The 17,039-nt window shown below is 46.5% G+C and overlaps 1 protein-coding gene and 1 long non-coding RNA gene across 6 annotated transcripts; both read right to left on the reverse strand.

Moving 5' to 3' along the window:
* Nucleotides 1-71: 71 nt before the first annotated feature.
* On the reverse strand, nt 72-3,117 carry LOC122365077. The gene is made up of 4 exons (XR_006253668.1): nt 3,031-3,117; nt 1,533-1,819; nt 1,101-1,243; nt 72-621 (listed from the first exon to the last, which is right to left on the reverse strand). It is a non-coding gene; the product is annotated as an uncharacterized LOC122365077 (long non-coding RNA).
* A 3,032-nt stretch (nt 3,118-6,149) lies between these two features.
* LOC122365100 (vacuolar protein sorting-associated protein 26B-like) lies at nt 6,150-14,965 on the reverse strand. Of its 5 annotated transcripts, none has more exons than XM_043336033.1 (9): nt 14,923-14,965; nt 14,499-14,657; nt 12,609-12,752; nt 11,654-11,886; nt 10,171-10,335; nt 9,573-9,679; nt 9,067-9,278; nt 8,324-8,476; nt 6,150-7,270 (listed from the first exon to the last, which is right to left on the reverse strand). In XM_043336033.1, exons 2-9 carry the CDS (start codon nt 14,499-14,501, stop codon nt 7,124-7,126), a joined length of 1,164 nt encoding a protein of 387 aa, XP_043191968.1. In that variant the 5' UTR covers nt 14,502-14,657; nt 14,923-14,965; the 3' UTR covers nt 6,150-7,123. The 5 variants fall into 5 exon arrangements, with proteins under 5 accessions (XP_043191968.1, XP_043191969.1, XP_043191964.1 ...); XM_043336034.1 differs by having other exon boundaries at nt 14,933-14,951; XM_043336029.1 differs by having other exon boundaries at nt 14,901-14,931.
* Nucleotides 14,966-17,039: the final 2,074 nt, after the last annotated feature.

The raw sequence follows: 17,039 nt of genomic DNA on the forward strand, positions 1-17,039 counted from the left end.
CCCTCACGATACAAATATCACGCTCGCCAAAACCTGCCGGTTACAGCCACTCACACCTTACTTCCAACCTCTGTTACATTTATCATTTATTAGCATATCGAGACAGAATGAGACCACGGCATGATCGTCAAATTACATAACAGAAATTGCAGGACATTGGCGAGTCCGTAAAAATACCCCAATCTCAGCCAACACCGTTGAGACGGAGGGGGAGGGGGGTCGAATCCGGGACACGTATCGGCGTATCCGTCACAGATCCAGGTGTCTCACGCTCATGGACGCTCAATCAACCCTGGCACACCATCCACCGATCACGTCGGCTCTGACTATCTTAATTTCGTACTGAGATCTTATGACGGGCCTGCCATTTGATCCTATCCGACAGTGCAGTGCACTACACCCGAACACAGCCTTAAGTGCACTATGCGGCCTTCTTCGGATGACGCCTCAGAACAGGGCACTCGGAGCAGGTGTTGCACCCAAATGCCTGTAGCCTCTTGTTCGTGCCCGGCAATCAGCTTTTCGGAGTCGGATGGTCTCAGGCGGTGGCAGCACTTGTCGCCGTGAAGCCTTCGTTCGGGCGACACCGTCAGCTCGAGCGCCGGCAAGTCACGGAGTGACCTGTAACACAGCGAGTCGCAGCACGTCACGTCTCACGACGACCGTCACGTTTCAGCCCCGACGGCCGTTATGTAACAGTCACGGCAGCCGTCACAAAACCAGCCACGGCGACCGTCACATTGTTCACCACGGTCGTAAAATACTAGCCACGGCGACCACGACTCATGGCTCATAACGTTTCCTGTCGCACACTTAGCTATAATAACAGTACATTAGCCTGTAAATACATTTCTCACTCAAGAAAATGACGCCCGAGCGAGTCCGAGACCCACCAAACGTCACGACACTGGCAACGGCACCCGCATTAGCCGGCATCCCGTCCCGGTAACATAGGCATCCCGTCCCTACAAAGTTCCCTCAAGCCGCTCACCTAGGGACGCGGCGACGTGTCACAAAATTGTAAGCACGTCACTGACCTGGTGACGTGGCGGGACACAGCTGACTGAGCAGTGGAAACGTTGCTTCACACAGTTACTGACCTGGAGATAATGTGATCGTTTCTGGACAACGTGACTGGATACGCGCGCCGCGTGGATGACCATCACACTCCACAACTTCTTGCCGAGCGACGTCCTACAGATGGATCGAACCGTTGTCTCCAGAACCACCGCCAGCAACGAGCCTGGTGGAGGATAATGTGTTCAGAACTCAGAAACCACAAAGCATAGTTACCTGCAATACAAACGACAAAGCCGGCCACAGGCACACAATGGCGAACTTTTATGCTAAGACTTGGTTTCATCGGTACACAAGATTGCAAACGTCCATGATGAAACTCAAATCACATATCTAGCAAGCAAATAAATACCTGAGAAAGCAGTGCACAGAACTTGTTTAATTATCTAGGTCCTAGGAGCTTATATCTCTGTATTGCACACACGGTGAGCAGACAAGCCTCTGCCACGCCATACCTTCTTTGGCCCATATCAGTGAGCAGCCGATGTAGTCTGCCTGATTTTCGACATGTGTGAGGCTGGCGATGATTGCGTCTGCAGCGTCCCATGCGTAAGCCAAGCTGCCGAGAGCCATGCCAGCTAGTTGGAAGAGCTTCATTTCAGCTAGCAAGTGCAGGTAGTAGCCATCCAGCAAGTCTGGCAGGAGGCACTTTCACCAACTTCTTAGGCGTTGACGAGATGGAGTGCCTGGGGTGTGTGCGCACCAAAAAGCAGCAACTGTTTGCGCAGAACATTGGCGTAACCTGGATGAATGAAAGACAGAGGGAGTCAGGAGTACAGGGGTAGACAACTGATATAGGCGAGGGGAGCACTGGAGACTATAGTTCGACAACTCTAAGAAAGAACGAAGCTAAGCCTAAGGTGCCTCAAAGCACTTAACACATGCATTGAACATTGGATAGCCCACCTGCGCTTAAATTTGACTGAAATTATCTCAGGCGTATTGGAAGTGTATTTAGGGCCTTGTTGGAAGTTATCTTCAGAGACATGTGCATCAATAACTATTGCACTTCAACTTCAAAGCTGTTCTTTCTTAGCACCTAGCTTTGTCAGACTAAGACCATATGAAAGCCATCTGCAGCACAAATGGATGGAACAATAGCCTGAGGAGGTACTGGTATAATTCACATTTATGAGGATCCATATTGAAGAAATTGTGATAAATGGCTCCCTTTCCCTCCTCATTGGAAGGAAGATGATGGTGACCCTGCCACTTTTTTTCTACTAAGGAAAATAATCATACAAAATGAATAAAACTTATCACTAATGGATTTACAAACTGTCACCTAAGTTAAAACATGCTGTCTACAACACAACAGCTTGAAAGCAAGCTTACCCAACCCACAAACAACCAACATTGCAGTTTCTGCGGGCGCCTGCGGGTAGCGCCTATCCTTTGTTGCAAAAACAGAATACATGCATATGCCCACTCATGCGACATCTGCCTTACTAATATGACAATGGCCTGGGCTGGCGCCCTGGTGGGTTGTTAAAGCTGGACCCATCCAGTGGACAGGCCACTCATCCCCAACACTGCAACCGGCTACGGGAGTGCTCTAGTCCTATACGGGAGCTAACCACATGAGCTAAAGTTGTTCGTCCAGCCCAGAACAAGATGTTGTGGCATGGAAAAGGATTTGACTATCCCGAGGATGAAATTGACGGAACAGGGGGGGGGAGGAGCGTCACAAAGACTAGGCCCTGGGCAGGGGCCAAGGGATTTATACAGCTTTGGGGTAGAATACCTCCATACATTGAAGTCTAATTGTTATAAAATTGACAAACAGATCATAACAACATCAACTACATACCTTTGCCCCGGTTTTTGAATCTCAATTAAACCATTTAAACCAAGGAAAAGAAGATAAAATACAAAATCAGCCAGCCTAGCACTAATAAGTGATAACCTCTCAAGATAAAATATAGGTTTTAAAAGTAGGTACCTACTACCTACCTTTCATTATCAGTCCCGTCAACCTATCTACAGCATTTTTGTCAAAATGAAATCTAAAATAAGAAAAATCTTGTCCAAAATACGTGCAAAATCAAGGTGCAAAATACACAACGGCATACACGGCATTATTTACAAGTTAAACAAGTGTTCTCTGTTAGCAAATAAAACGCCGTTCGACCAATCCATTGCCAACGCTTGCGTCTGCTAGCGACAAATATCTCGTTAGCAGCATTTACTGCGCGCAACTGCGGGTGTGTAATCATGATCGGCAGTTTTCAATACCAAATTTCGTAAAGTTGCAACGTTTATTTTGTTTCACAACTGATACCAATAGATAGAAAATTTAATCTAATTTAGTATATTATTCAAAATAGACCCCAACTCAGTCTCGTTTCTGAGTATTTTGCCATTAAGTGTCACAGTGTGACCTTTAGCAGCAAGAAACCTAGTACATTCTAGACAAAAAAAATATACAATACAACACCACAACTGCAATAAAACATGCATATTTGGAAAGAAAACGAAATTTTCATTTTGTTGAGGTCATTTTGCAAGCTCACTCTTGACATACTTACCAAATATCAATGTTTTTGTTCAGAACTGTTCAGTACCATAAATTCTAAGTTTTAGATTCGGAAGCAGATTGGTTAAAGTTCCAACGTTTGTTTCGTTTCAGTATTTTGATATGTTATAGTGTATGCAATTTCGTATATGTTGGTGTTTTTTTTAGACCCCAACTCGACTTCGTTTTTTAGAAATATTATATTTAGTGGAGCATTGTGACCATGGACAACAATGGTGGCTATGTAATCAACGTCAACTAAATGCAGTTTGCAACATTAAAAAGGCAACGAGACACCCAAAATCTGAAAGATAATTTAATTTTGATATTTATTGACCATAATTTAAGCCCCAAGTCACTGAAATTATTCGACAATTCATGGTAGAGCATTGGCAGGTCGGGTAGGCTGAACAGCTCAGAACCATGGAAATTTCGAAATTCAACAAAAGTGAGTTGGCCTTTGATATTACTTTTTGTCCTTTAATTTTAAATTTTGATTGTGAAAAATCAATCTTGTCTATGAACAATCATTGCAACTTTAGATATATAATTTTTGAAATGGCGGAGATAGCCAATAATTTATTTTCGTTAATGCTTCGCAGATTCATACATGGCGTGCTCTCTGATCATAAATCAAAAATATATATACAAATAATAAAACTCATTGGAATTTGTTGCTTAGTTCTCTTTTTTAGACTTAAAGGGTCAGCTGAAAATAGTGGTCAAAATACCTTAGTGTTGTAATTTCGAACCGGTTTTACCTAGTTCTCTATATACCGTGCATGACACCACGATGACTGTAGTTAGTGATGGGGCAGGAAAGGAATCAGTCACCGTATTTGCAGTAAGAAGTGTTTATTGTTCTTCGTGCAAACAAAATCGTTGCAACAAATGAATCAGTGACTTTCATTCAAAATAAATAGGCAACCGATGGATTATGTTGAATTTCAGGATTTTTTTAAAGCAAGATTGCATTAGACATTCTACCACATGAAGAACTGAAAGAGTGACGATGTAGTAATATAAGGTATCATGCTACATTTAAGGCTTTAAATAATCTTCCTATTAAAATTTTTGAGAAAAGAAATGTTTTACTTCGAGAAAATTTGAAATATATTAACTTTTTACGAAATATAATCGGTATAAAGTTACTCTGTCCACCCCTAGGGTGAAATCTATTAAATGTTTTCTTGAGAAATTATTTTTACGTTTTTTAAACTAACACAAGCTTGATCCCTTAAATAATTGATAAAATGAAGTCCCTAAAGACACATATCTGTAAATCAATGATCATATGTATCATTTACTGCGAAAATTTTGTGTAACTAGAAAGTACCACTACTTACGAAATGAAATTGAGGAGTTCAGTGCTAGTCAAGTTAGTCAATAATAGCAAGGTTAGGCAACGTTTTTCGTTTTTGGCTATTAATAAGATTAATTAGATGAATTGTCGAACTATTTTATGAAAATGTAAAACAGTCATTTGTACACAGTGGAAAATATATTTCGGGGCGTGTCATACCTATACAGTAGGCTACCATAAATCCCAATAGCACCTCCGAAGCTGTACCGCGGGCGCGGCGGCAAACGTATAGGCATTAGGCATGCAGCCACCAATGTTGATTGCGCGGACCATAATGGTAAAATTAAGATATAGGAGACATCGGTAGATGGACAGCAGCGATGTTCACTGGTCGAATGGTGAATATCGCATCGGCAAGCATTGACCGCGCAATTTGTGAGGATCCTTTCGGAATCTGCGATAATTGCTCGAGCAATCATCGCAGTTTCCGAGTTCCATATACTACCCGTAGAAATAAAAGACGCAGTACCATATTCATTATTCAGGTTTGCCATAGGCTCAGGATCACCGGTGATCGATCCGATTTGAGCGAGGCGGTCGCTTTTTACAACCATATCACCGGATGCAGAAAGTTGCCGGAATACAACGAATGTGTTTCGCTAATGCGCTAATGCTAACTAATGTAGACTAATGTAGACTAATGCTAACTAATGTAGGAAACTAATGTAACTAATGTAGAGTGTAGCTAATGTAGACTGATGGACCGTCGGTAGTCGCGCACAAAAATAGTTCGGCTATCTACGCGGTGAGACCCGTCAGCAGTCAGTTCTCTGTTCGTCCGCCGGGTGGCGCCGCGGAGGATCACGCACACCGGCTGACGCAAATTTTCACCGACCTTCGTCAGATTACAAATATAGGTGACATTAGAAACCTGTGCCCCAACATCAGCGATCACTGTGAACATAAAATAAGTTGCTAGTGGTGCACCGTTTCACAACGATTAACCAGCCAGGCAGCAGTCATATCCTATGAAAATCAGCATCTCCAGTTTTCGCACGCGCAGATAAACCGAAGGTCCATCGTCACGAATCTACGCATGAAGCTGTTTGGTTACGCAATGATCTGCTCGTCCTCCCATCATTAGTGCGTAGCATAGCATATCTCGACCATAACGCAATCCACCATGGTTCGAGGGAAGCATTGCAATACGAGCCACTCATTAAAACTAACGACTACAAACACAACACTCACAACCGTGGATACTGCAGTTTATTGAATAGTTCATTACGTCACGCACTCGTACGCCAACAGGCCGACTGAGTCCCGCGAGGCGGCACGTGGGGTTACCGTGGGCCGGGCCGGCTGAATACACCCACCGGGCCCGGCCGGCTGAATACACCCACCGGACCAGCTGAATACACCCGCCGGACCGGCTGAATACACCCGCCGGGCCGGCTGAATACACCCGCCGGGCCGGCTGAATACACCCGCTGGGCCGTGCCGGGCTGAATACACCCGCCGGGCCGGGCTGAATACACCCGCCGGGCCGGCTGAATACACCCGCCGGGCCGGCTGAATACACCCGCCGGACCGGGCTGAATACACCCGCTGGGCCGGGCCGGCTGAATACACCCACCTGAGCGGACCGAGCGGGGTACTCGGCCGTGCCGCCGACCGGGAGACCTCAGACCGCCAGACGGCACCACTGCCGACGGTCGTCCGACCCGGTCTCCGCAGAGGCAGTCCACCACAGCGGGGCAGCCGTGGCCGGCACAGTCCGCAGCGGGGCAGCAGCGGCGCCCCGCACCGGCAGTCACGAGCGTCATACAATATGTCCTCAGCACTCAGTACGGCATGCACACCATCCTCTATACCTCAAAATAGCTCTTCACGATAAACAAATAAAGTGGTATTCCGCCAAATCAACGCACCGCCCAGGCCGGTGTTACAATTTCGCAGGTAAATGCGCACTACCAAACAAAACAAACAATAACGCTCTGACGGCGGTGTCCGGCCGCGCGGCGGTCCGGCCTCCCTCGGCGCCGTGAGAATGGTTCCAGTCGGGAGCTCACTACCTGCCAGGGCACGCTCTGAGCTAGCACGATACAAAACCCTGGTGGGCCGTCGGGCGGTGGGCGGCGGGCCTCCAGTCCGTCTGCCGCGCGCGCCGCCGCTGACCACAGCCAGGGCGGGGGGAATGTGCGCCACCGAGTGGCGGCGGCGGCCGTCTAGTCGTTCCCCTCGCTCCTGGCGCCGCCGTCAGTGGAGTCAGTGGGCGAGGTGAGGTCGGTGTCGGCGCCGCCGGGGGGCACCGGCGCCGCGCCGCCGCCGCCGCCACCACCGCCCTCGCCGGCCTCCGAGGGAGTCTGAGGGCTCTGGCGGACAGAAAATGAGTGCCGTTAGTGCGAGAGGAGGGGACGACGGACACAAACTTGACATAGTAACCCATCGTAACTGAATGCGAGGCTCGAGTTTTCAAACACAATAATTTTGAATATGACCTATCGTCCCGAAAACAAGTAGCCTAAGCCCACATGGACCTTTCAGTCTTCACAAACAACAATGAGCTGTGGATGAGACGCAGTCGAAAAAAAATGTGGTGAGTACGCGAAGCGCTCGTCAACTATGCTGAAATGCAGCTTATGGCTCAAATTTCGAGGAATATGGCTCAAATTTCGTGGAACAATGCCGACAGATCAGCCCTTGCCGCGCTTATAACGGGTATGACTGGGCGTTGGAGCAGTGTCCTAGTCGTGAGCAGGTATGCTAAGCTGCATCGTACACATCCCTTTTTACCAAACCGAGCCGTAAACATCTAGTCTCAATTGCTGAATGTCCCTGCGACTGCTGCAGCACCAGGCACGCCAGCGATAGGCAGGTATAGTAGGTGGGAATGATGGGCACCAGCGCCACCTCGGTTCAAATCGACTTCGCTTGGGCGATCACTAGTGCAAAGCTGTCGCGTCGCGACCGGGCTCAGTGAGTTCAGCTTCCTGACCAGACTAATGGACTATTGAGAAGAGAGCAGTGTCACATTACTGGTAGATGAAATCGTCGCATAATATCCAATACCGCTCAGACGGTATCATATCGGTCCACGAGACCGTCAATGCTCGAGCTATGTCCAACCACGGATTGGTGATCCGTGGCCCAACTTCAAAGAAGGGAGCCACATTGACACGAGTCTGCAACGATCAACGATCAACGACCACTGACCTAACCGAAGGAATTGAGTGTTTCAGAAGTGATGCGCCTTCCGTTAATCTCAGATTGTAACGGCAAAAACACAAATTAGGCGGTGTTGCTGCAGTGTACGTCTTATTCTGGCATGTCCCTGCGGGACAGCACGTAGTTATATTTCGCACTGCCCGCCGCCTGGTCCCTGACCGATGCCCAGTCTATCCGTCCGTCCCCGCGCCGTCACGTACCGTGGGCAGCGTGTTGGGCCGCGTCTGGATGTTGCCCTCGGCCAGCTGTTTCTGGATCGTGTTGATGGTGAGCGGTGTGTGCGGCTCGTCCGTGGCCGGCTGGTCGGTCTGCACGCGCCGCGCCCGCTCGCCCTTCCGCCACAGGGTGATCTCCTGTGGGGAGGGACAAAGGGTCAGCGCACGCAATGGCCCATTCCCCTTCACAGGGGAACAGACTAGGAGTTAGCACACACACAGTCACCCGCTCCCCGCAAAGATAATTACTTTACGTTCTAACAGTGATGATATCACACCACGTTACTACACAGATGACCAGGGCTAACTCCCCAGAGCACGCAGTCACGAGACACCACATTGCCCAATTGTTATGATTACTTGGGTTAAGCAACATGGCAGATCTCGGCGCCGCAGCTCCTATGTTTGGTCACGCGGGATACTGTGACGTGCAAACACGACGGTATTCTGATCATTGAGGGATCGGGAGTGTAAAGAGCACGGCAATGCAAATGGTAGCGGGGTTCGTTATTTGGGTTAACATAATATTTTTTAAACTAATATCTCCCTGAACAGCTGAGCAACCGCGCTGATGAAACTCAAATTTCATCGACATATCATTCGATTTAATGTTACATACCATTCGGACCCCCACGGCGCCCACTCCTATTAGCTCCCTCCCACGTCAACCCTCCCCCTCCCCTCCCGTCCCCGTATCCCCGTATCCCAGCCGGCCGCCGCGCACGCACCTGTTGTTTGAAGTACCTCCTGTCCTCCTCATCTACCAGCACTAGGTTCAGGTAGTAGCGCACAGAGAACTTCTTGTTGATGTCGCGCATGGTGGGCGTGAGGTCGTAGCCGGCCAGGAACACGCGGATCGGGATGCTCTCGCCCCTCACCGGCGCGCCGTCCATGATCTCGTACTTTGCGATCGTCTCGTTCTCGTTGAATGTGTTTGGACCTGTCGACGAGTGGGGGGGGGGGGTGTCCTGGGCTATAGGATTTTGTCGAGGGGCACGTGGTTGACGTGGAACACTGGGGGATATTTATTGAATAATTTATTTAGTTGTGAGCAGTACACAGTAGTATCGGGCAACATGCTTGAATATCTGATCAGCTTGATTAAATCACGTCATCGTATAGCACGTTCGTCGCTACTAATACGAATTACAGTTACAACAGCAGCGTCGTGAAGCGTAGCTCGCTGGTGAATTTCTCGAGCTTTGTTTGTCGATGACGTTGTGTCCTCACTCACCCGATCCTGTGGTTTCTCGTTTGATGATGGCCACCTCCATGTGTTTTATCTTTATCCGTACCAGCAGGAAATATATTTTCCCAACAATAACGTCTTTTAAGTGATATCTGCAAACAGACGACACAAACGGTAAAACAGCGAAAGAGCAGTTAAAAATAGGGAAAATATCGAAGCATCTCAATGCCTCGACAAGATAGAGCCACAAATCAGCGTCCAATATCGGTCCAATTCAGCTCTGCGCTCCTCGAACAGCGCCCAGCGGCCTATCGAAAAAGCGTCGTTAACCCGGTTTACATAGCATATTTGACGAGGCTCTAGCTCGTTAATTTGGCGATAATTTCGATGCAGTGGTGTTCAAATATTTAGAGGGGATCATTTTGTAAATTGTTCAGCACCATTGGCATCTTTTGCAACATCACGGACGGAGATTTAAGCTTGCAACAAACCCTATGTAAACGCGTCTATTAATTCATTTTCTAGTGGGAATCGCGCAGCTAGTTCAGCAAACGTTTCCTTCTGCAGACAACTGAATCCTCTCTCGGCTCTAGCCTTCCTACAGCTCTCCTATCTCGACATCTGTAGCATCTAGCGTACTCACTTGGACTTGTTGTACTCGAACTCGATGTGCAGACAGTCCTCGATGCCGACCTCCATTTTGATGCTGGTGTTCATGTCCGGGTACTGTGAGAGCGTGTGTACCGCTATATCCATCTCCCGGACCAGGTCAGAGAGCCGTCGGACGATCGTCACACGCAAAAAGTACCTGAAAACAGGGGGCGGGGTGGCGTCAGAAAACCGATGGAACACGGTGGAGACAGGCATAGAGGCACACCTAATTTATAGAAATATTTTGGCGCTATTTTCGCTCGAATGAATTACTGATATTATTGGCTACATTTACAATAATTACTACATGTCGAATGAAAACAATCAAATACAGTGCGGCACGCTACCCAATATGGGATACAGTCAAAGAGTTGTCACTGATCACCCTCCAGCCCCCCCCCCCGGCCCCCACCCCCACCCTCCGTAACTCATTGCCACGAGATACGCACGAAAGGTCAGGGCCGACGGCCATTTCCAGAGCGGGTGGGGTCGGCCGGGCGCTGCCGGTCGATGGTGACATTCAGTTTTACGAGCGCCACTTTTACGGTTATGTCGTGTTCCGATGCCACGCGATCGGCACATGGTCACTGAATCGGGCCCATCCACGATAGGGCAGTCGATCCCGAACCGGGATGCATCCCAACCGGACCCGTCCCTGACAAAGCGACACAATCCCGAACTGAAACCACAGAATCTCTGTCAAATATCTAATACCACCCACTGCCCAATATATCAAGATTAATGGCATCGTTCAATCACCGAATTATTTCAGTTGAAACCGAATCGAGATAAGAAAAATACTTTTCTGGATGCTCCAAGGAGCCTGAACAGCGCTGGTTGGCGTAGAAGGAACGGTACAGTTCAACTCTATCACAACGTTCCGTATTGCAATCTGTACGTGTAAACAAGATAGCACGGTATAATCCGAATATTTACAGGTAGTTGAATGATCGGCGTTGGGGGCGGCTAGTCTCAGTGTACAAGGCACGCTGCAATCTTATCTGCACTGCAGCAGCCGCTATGGCGTGCCCGTTTCGAATCGACGGAGCAGTTTCGAATCGACGGAGCGTCTGTCCATATTTAACCGGCTCGTTGCTGGTCGTTACTTTAATGATGGTTATGTGTAAATGAAAATGTGTAATGCAGCATTTTATGTTTGCTCCCCAGAATCTGTGGAACCTCTGAATGAACATCTGATGTTCATTTTGCAAGACTTGGCCATAATTCAACAAACATCACCAAGCCCAAGATCAAGGATTTTTTCCTTGCGAATACGGCCCAATCCTTTCTTTCTCCTTGGTCGTCACGGAAAGAAGCTCCGTCCAATACCATACACACGCGCGCAGTCACCTGAAGTTGAACCCACAGCCCCACCACCAGCCCATCCCTCCCAGTCCCAGGGAGCACTTCCCATCACCATCCTCCGCTTTCCCCGCAGCCATCCCCTCTACCCACCACTCCCCGCTCTGTCTCACCTGAGCCGCACGTTGGAGCCCGTGTAGCTCTCGTACGGCTTTTCCACCTGGTTAAAATCGAACGGGTAGCTGGCGTTTTGCTGCAGCTCGCCGGGCCGTGCCAGCTCCTTCACCAGTGAGAGGAACTCGTGGTGGTTGCCCCGGTCGTAGTACATCTCGATCTGACCGATAAACTCGATCTTGATGCCGTGGTGTTCGAGCTTCGAGCCGGCCTTCTTCAATGTGATGTTGACCTGAGGGTGAAAAGGACAAATTTTAGTAATATGGTGAGTCAGTAGTCAGTACCGATGTGAAGGGATGCAGTGTTCCATTTTTCAGACTTTTTGGTGGCAAATCATACCTAATGGGGAAAATATTTTCATCCCTAAAATATGAATGACCAACTTTACTTCACCTCTGAAAAAAGTTTCATGTATTCCCAACAGCCAGTTAACATGTCATTTGACAGTTGATGCACCCACAATCCACATCCTTTTGTTTCACACCCTGTCAAGATCCTGACATGAAATCCTGGTTTATCAGTTGGCATAAAAATTGGCATTTACACCATTTTGCAAAAATACTTCAGTTTATACTTCCTTTTTTCTCATCCTAGGATTTCTTTTTCTTCATCGGCACACCCAACCAATATCCAATTTTAGAACACTGAAGGGATGACACATCACATATTCACATCACATATAAACCATAACTGTTTAAGACAAGGCGGAATGAGCATATTTCAAACGTACTTGGCCCCTGTGATAATGTAGCCTAGTGGGATTACAGAAGCATCACGGCCAGCCGTTCATGACTCGAAAATGTACGCACAATGCACATCCATGAAAAATCCTAAGCTGTCTAAGAAGCAATCGCTTTCATATACTCCGTACTCCCAGCTTCACCCTATTTACGTCCCAGTATCGCACTCACCTCCCCCCCCCTGAATTCTACTCCCTTCCACACCCCTCCCCACCTTCCCGGCGACGGTCTCGCCGTCGTAGAACAGGTAGTAGCGGTCCTTCTTGCCGTCCTCCGACTTGACGTCGGCCATTTTTCGGGTGTCGGCGCCATCGAGCACTATGTCGATCTCAGCACTCTGGCCGAACCCGAAAAAGCTCTGCAGAAAGGGGCAAAATGGACGAAAGTTAAGGCGGTGAAGACAGAATTTAGTGAAAAACTGCAACGCAGACGTTGTGCAGAGCTAACATGTTGAATGTTTTTATCGTACATTGTCGTAACTTAATAGGTACATTAGCATACGTAACGATAAAACCAAAAGACGGTAATGGTTTTAAGCATCAAATCACTCAGATGGATCAACTATCAACCAATATCAATATCCATCCGACTGATTCACGTTCAATATAGCCGACCGAAAATGTAGTGTCAGCTGCCGACTAGCGCTGGAGAATACGCGCGACTCTCCGCGCGGCACCAGTCGCCCTCCCACCCCGCGGGGCCTCCCCTTAACGGTCACAAGTGGCATTTCCTCCCGACAATGAGAGGGCGGACGGTAAGCGGTCGATACTACAGACGAGCAGCACCGCACGCGTACACATGGGACAACCCCGCCGGACACAGAGATACGCGTTTGCTTCGGGCCCTGACAGTGTCATATTGTACGCGGTGACGTGCCAAAAAACATAGATTAACACATTATTTATCAACATTATTGAAACATTTATTGTGGGTTGTCACAATGGTCACAATAGCCTCTAGCCCCTGTTACAAATTGTAAGCCCAGAAGGATGCAAAATTTATTCAAGTCATAAAAGATGAAAATACAGACTAAGCAGGTTTAGCAGGTCAAAGTTGGATTGAAATTATGGATAATTATCTTGATGGTTGCACAGTTGGAATCAATATCTCATTTCATCAGATCATGTACCAATGGAATAAGTTCAATATATATTTCTGAATAAAGTTTTGCATTCAAATGCAGCCATCATCTACCACTTAACCTCACCAAATGAAAAGCATGAATGAAAATTAGCAGTAGGTATACCTACTCTACCTACAGAATTAAAATTATCATGATCAGTCAACAACAAAAAAAAAGTTGTATAAGAATAAAATTAAAGACATCATGACCAGTCAACAAAAATAAATGTTGTATAAGAGTAAAGAGCAGGAAAGAAAGGTGTAGAACACCTGAAGTAACTTGTATTCTACAAGTTACAAGGCAGGTACAAGGTAGGTATAAATAAGTCCAATTCACAATCAGAAAAAGTCAGCAGAATGCTGAGGCTCAAGAAAGTCATCCAGAGAGCAGTGTATATTGTGCAGTATGTAAGACATTCAAAGATATCATGAGGTTTCATTCTTTGTGTTCTCTACTCAATCAGTTGGATCATGACAGGAATTCCCTTAATATATCTACTGAGGAATCATTTGCATGACAAATTAACAAATTAGAATGACACCTTGTGACAGCCATACATGCTATCCTGTAAAGCATAGGACAGATTAATAATTACCATCAACATCTTAACATATCATCAATTATAAGCTTAACAAGGATTAACTGTTACTTATTTTTAAATCAAAGGAGAACGTGTCACAGTGCCAATGCACCTGTGACAACAGCAGATATAACTTAACACATGCTTGTGACTTGCAGTTAAATGTTTTTCTTATATCTGGAATAACCAATTAAAGTAAATAGGCCATTGCAATGGCTCTAGCATAATGAAAATGATAAACAGAGAACTGACTCTGATCATCTGTCCTTGTCGGATGATCCATCATGGTTCCATCAGTGTTGAAACCCTGTCAAATAAAGTGATATCTGTGGTATCTATATACATTATGATAAAACATCAAAAGTATCTTATTGATCAGCTTAGCATTTTGAACAGCTTACCATTTTTCTGGATTAAATTTGATACAGGATGCTTCTAGGAAGCCAAAACCCAGACTGCCGAGTTGGAGCAGGATCACAGCCAAAATCAATGTTTGCAGCTCACGCTTCTGACCACTCTTGAGGTGGCACAACTTTGCGTCTTCTCCTATGCCAACTCATCTGAAAATAAAATAAAAAGTCAAGTTATACTAACCAGTAACCACACAATTAATTCACAATTAACGAAGTACACATCAACACCAAATTCAGGATTTCAGATCAAGATCCAAATCTAGCATCTGGACAAAACGGTACTTTAAGTTAAAAATGGATTGCGACAGCTAAACATGTGATTAACCATTGTGAAGTATAGTAAAATTGGCAGTATATCCCCTTAATTATTCCGAAATAAAAGTATTTTACAACACAAATCCGGCTTAATTACGAATGAGCACAGCGCGCGCCGCCCACAACATCGCGAAGTATTCATTAATGGCGCACTTGTTTCGTAATCCTGAATCTCTTCATCGAAAGCGACAGCTAATTTATACCTTTCCTCAGTCAATGGTAACTGTCTGCGACGTTATTACAAAGAAACGTGTAAGCATAGCAGGAAAGCGAGTTCATCTGTGATTTGCATAATATCTTGACAACTTTAAGGATTTACGTCACCAACATAATCTAGTAGCAGCAAAAGAGAGCCTGTGTCAACTGTCAAACTTCATTGCATTTTATCTCCTGCTCCCGAGAGCATTATAAATATTGAAAAATATACCTAATCCATTCAGCTTACTTTTTCTGAGGACTGGTCGGCCCCGGTGAAAAAAAAACAACACTTAAACCTCTCTCAAATCACCCGGCTGGCTTTGTCTTTATGTGAGTGGCAGCATGGGTGTAGGAGCGCCAAAAATATTGGTGAAGGATGCCACCTGAACCTTATGAAAAGGGACAGGACCGTGCCAACCAACACGCACAGTGCAAGCGCGGGGGGGGGGGGGTGCGAATTTCGCCAACCCCTTGTTTTTCGCAGATATCTTATCATCCCATTAACGTCAAATTTTCAATGCCTGCCTAAAATTGAATTGTGCATCTTGCCATGACAGCAAGATGTAAATCAGGGCCTCGGCCAAGGCCATATATAGGCCTCGGCTAAGGAATTTTGACTACTGGGGCAAATGGTCAATGTGTGTTAACCCGCGCCCTGCTGGGAGGGGGGGGGGGAGGTTTTTGAACACCCCCCCCCCCCCCTGCGGTTTTTCGCGGATATCTGAAAAACGGCGGCACCTTATCATCTATCAATTTTATACATTTTGTGAAAATTTCAGACCAGGGTCCTTCAAGGTCAGGTCACCAGGTCGCTATAAGTGACCTCACCTCATAAACACATCATAAAATGTTTCAATGTATGCCATAGCTACACCAAGTGACGGATCGCTTTGAAGCTTTCAGCAATTGATAAGTGCAACAGTAGGGGAAGTTGGGGCAATGCCGGAGTTGGGGCAAAGCCGAAATTCGAGATATTTCGAAAAACGTACGACATGGATGCCACCTGTCAGTGATGCTCTAAATCTTAAGTGACTACAATTATCGCATGCTTGTTACGAGTCGTCATTCGGAATACTTCGGCTGTGAGGGCGCCAAGAGCGTTTTCAACGTACGTTTCCCTTGTACCACATGCGCCTTTGAATCTGCATTTCTTACTCATTATGCTACTGTTTGTCTGGCCAATTCGGTCAAGTAATCTTCAGCATGTCTTTGCATAAGTGTGCTGCCTATTTAAAATTTATACAGCACGTTGAAAAGTAATGGGCCTGCAAATGAAAGTGTGGCTGGCTGGGGTAATGCCGAAAACGTGCAATTACGCACGTTAAAGCACGCTACGTGGACTTTTCTGCTGTAGAATAGCAACGCGTATTTTTAGTCACACAAATGACACTTGCAACCGACACAACGGCCTGTTACCTATAAGGAATGATTTACCTGGCATTTTCTTATTATATCACACAATTATAACTTCCAGTGTGCACCAAGCGTCCTCAAGATCTAAAACGCGTGTCAGCTTTGCTGAATTCTGGATAAAGTTTGAGATAAAATGGCAAAACATCAATGTCGACATTCCCCGTAGATCATATCTCCCATTTTCGGCTTTCCCGCAGTCCGGGGCAACGCCGAAAAAGTCATTTCTTTCATATTTTTAGTTTGTGCGCTTAAAGGTAGACTGCCACCTTTTTTCCACAAAACGGTTTTCACTAGAGCTGAGCCACCTACAGGGTGTTTCACAATTACCGTTACAAGAGTTCCCACTCAATTTTGGTGCACTTAAGGGTGGTTTTTCCGAAAACACTATACACCATTGGAAAGAACACATAATTTTGGCCCTGGTTAATTGCATTTTGAATGCCCTTTGGACAGATAATGGGTGTAGCAGCTGAAAGACTGATCCAAATGAGGTCCGAGTCTGCGACCATCTCGAATATCAGGATTAGAGCCTGTGTGATAAGCTTGTTGATCGCGGACCTGTTTGAAGACGGCTGTACATGGCTGCGTGGTGTAGTCAACAGG

Source organism: Amphibalanus amphitrite, unplaced genomic scaffold (genome assembly GCF_019059575.1).
Source record: "Amphibalanus amphitrite isolate SeventyFive unplaced genomic scaffold, NRLGWU_Aamphi_draft 000714F_arrow, whole genome shotgun sequence".
NCBI classification, from domain to species: domain Eukaryota; kingdom Metazoa; phylum Arthropoda; class Thecostraca; order Balanomorpha; family Balanidae; genus Amphibalanus; species Amphibalanus amphitrite.

Bases quoted from the DNA above. Each gene is read 5' to 3' on its own strand.
- LOC122365100 (XM_043336033.1), bottom strand. The intron at 9,680-10,170 runs GTGAGTACGCTA...GTCTGTTTGCAG, and splicing joins TTCGAGTACAACAAGTCCAA to ATATCACTTAAAAGACGTTA. The intron at 8,477-9,066 runs GTGCGTGCGCGG...CCCTCCCCACAG, and splicing joins GGAGGTACTTCAAACAACAG to GAGATCACCCTGTGGCGGAA.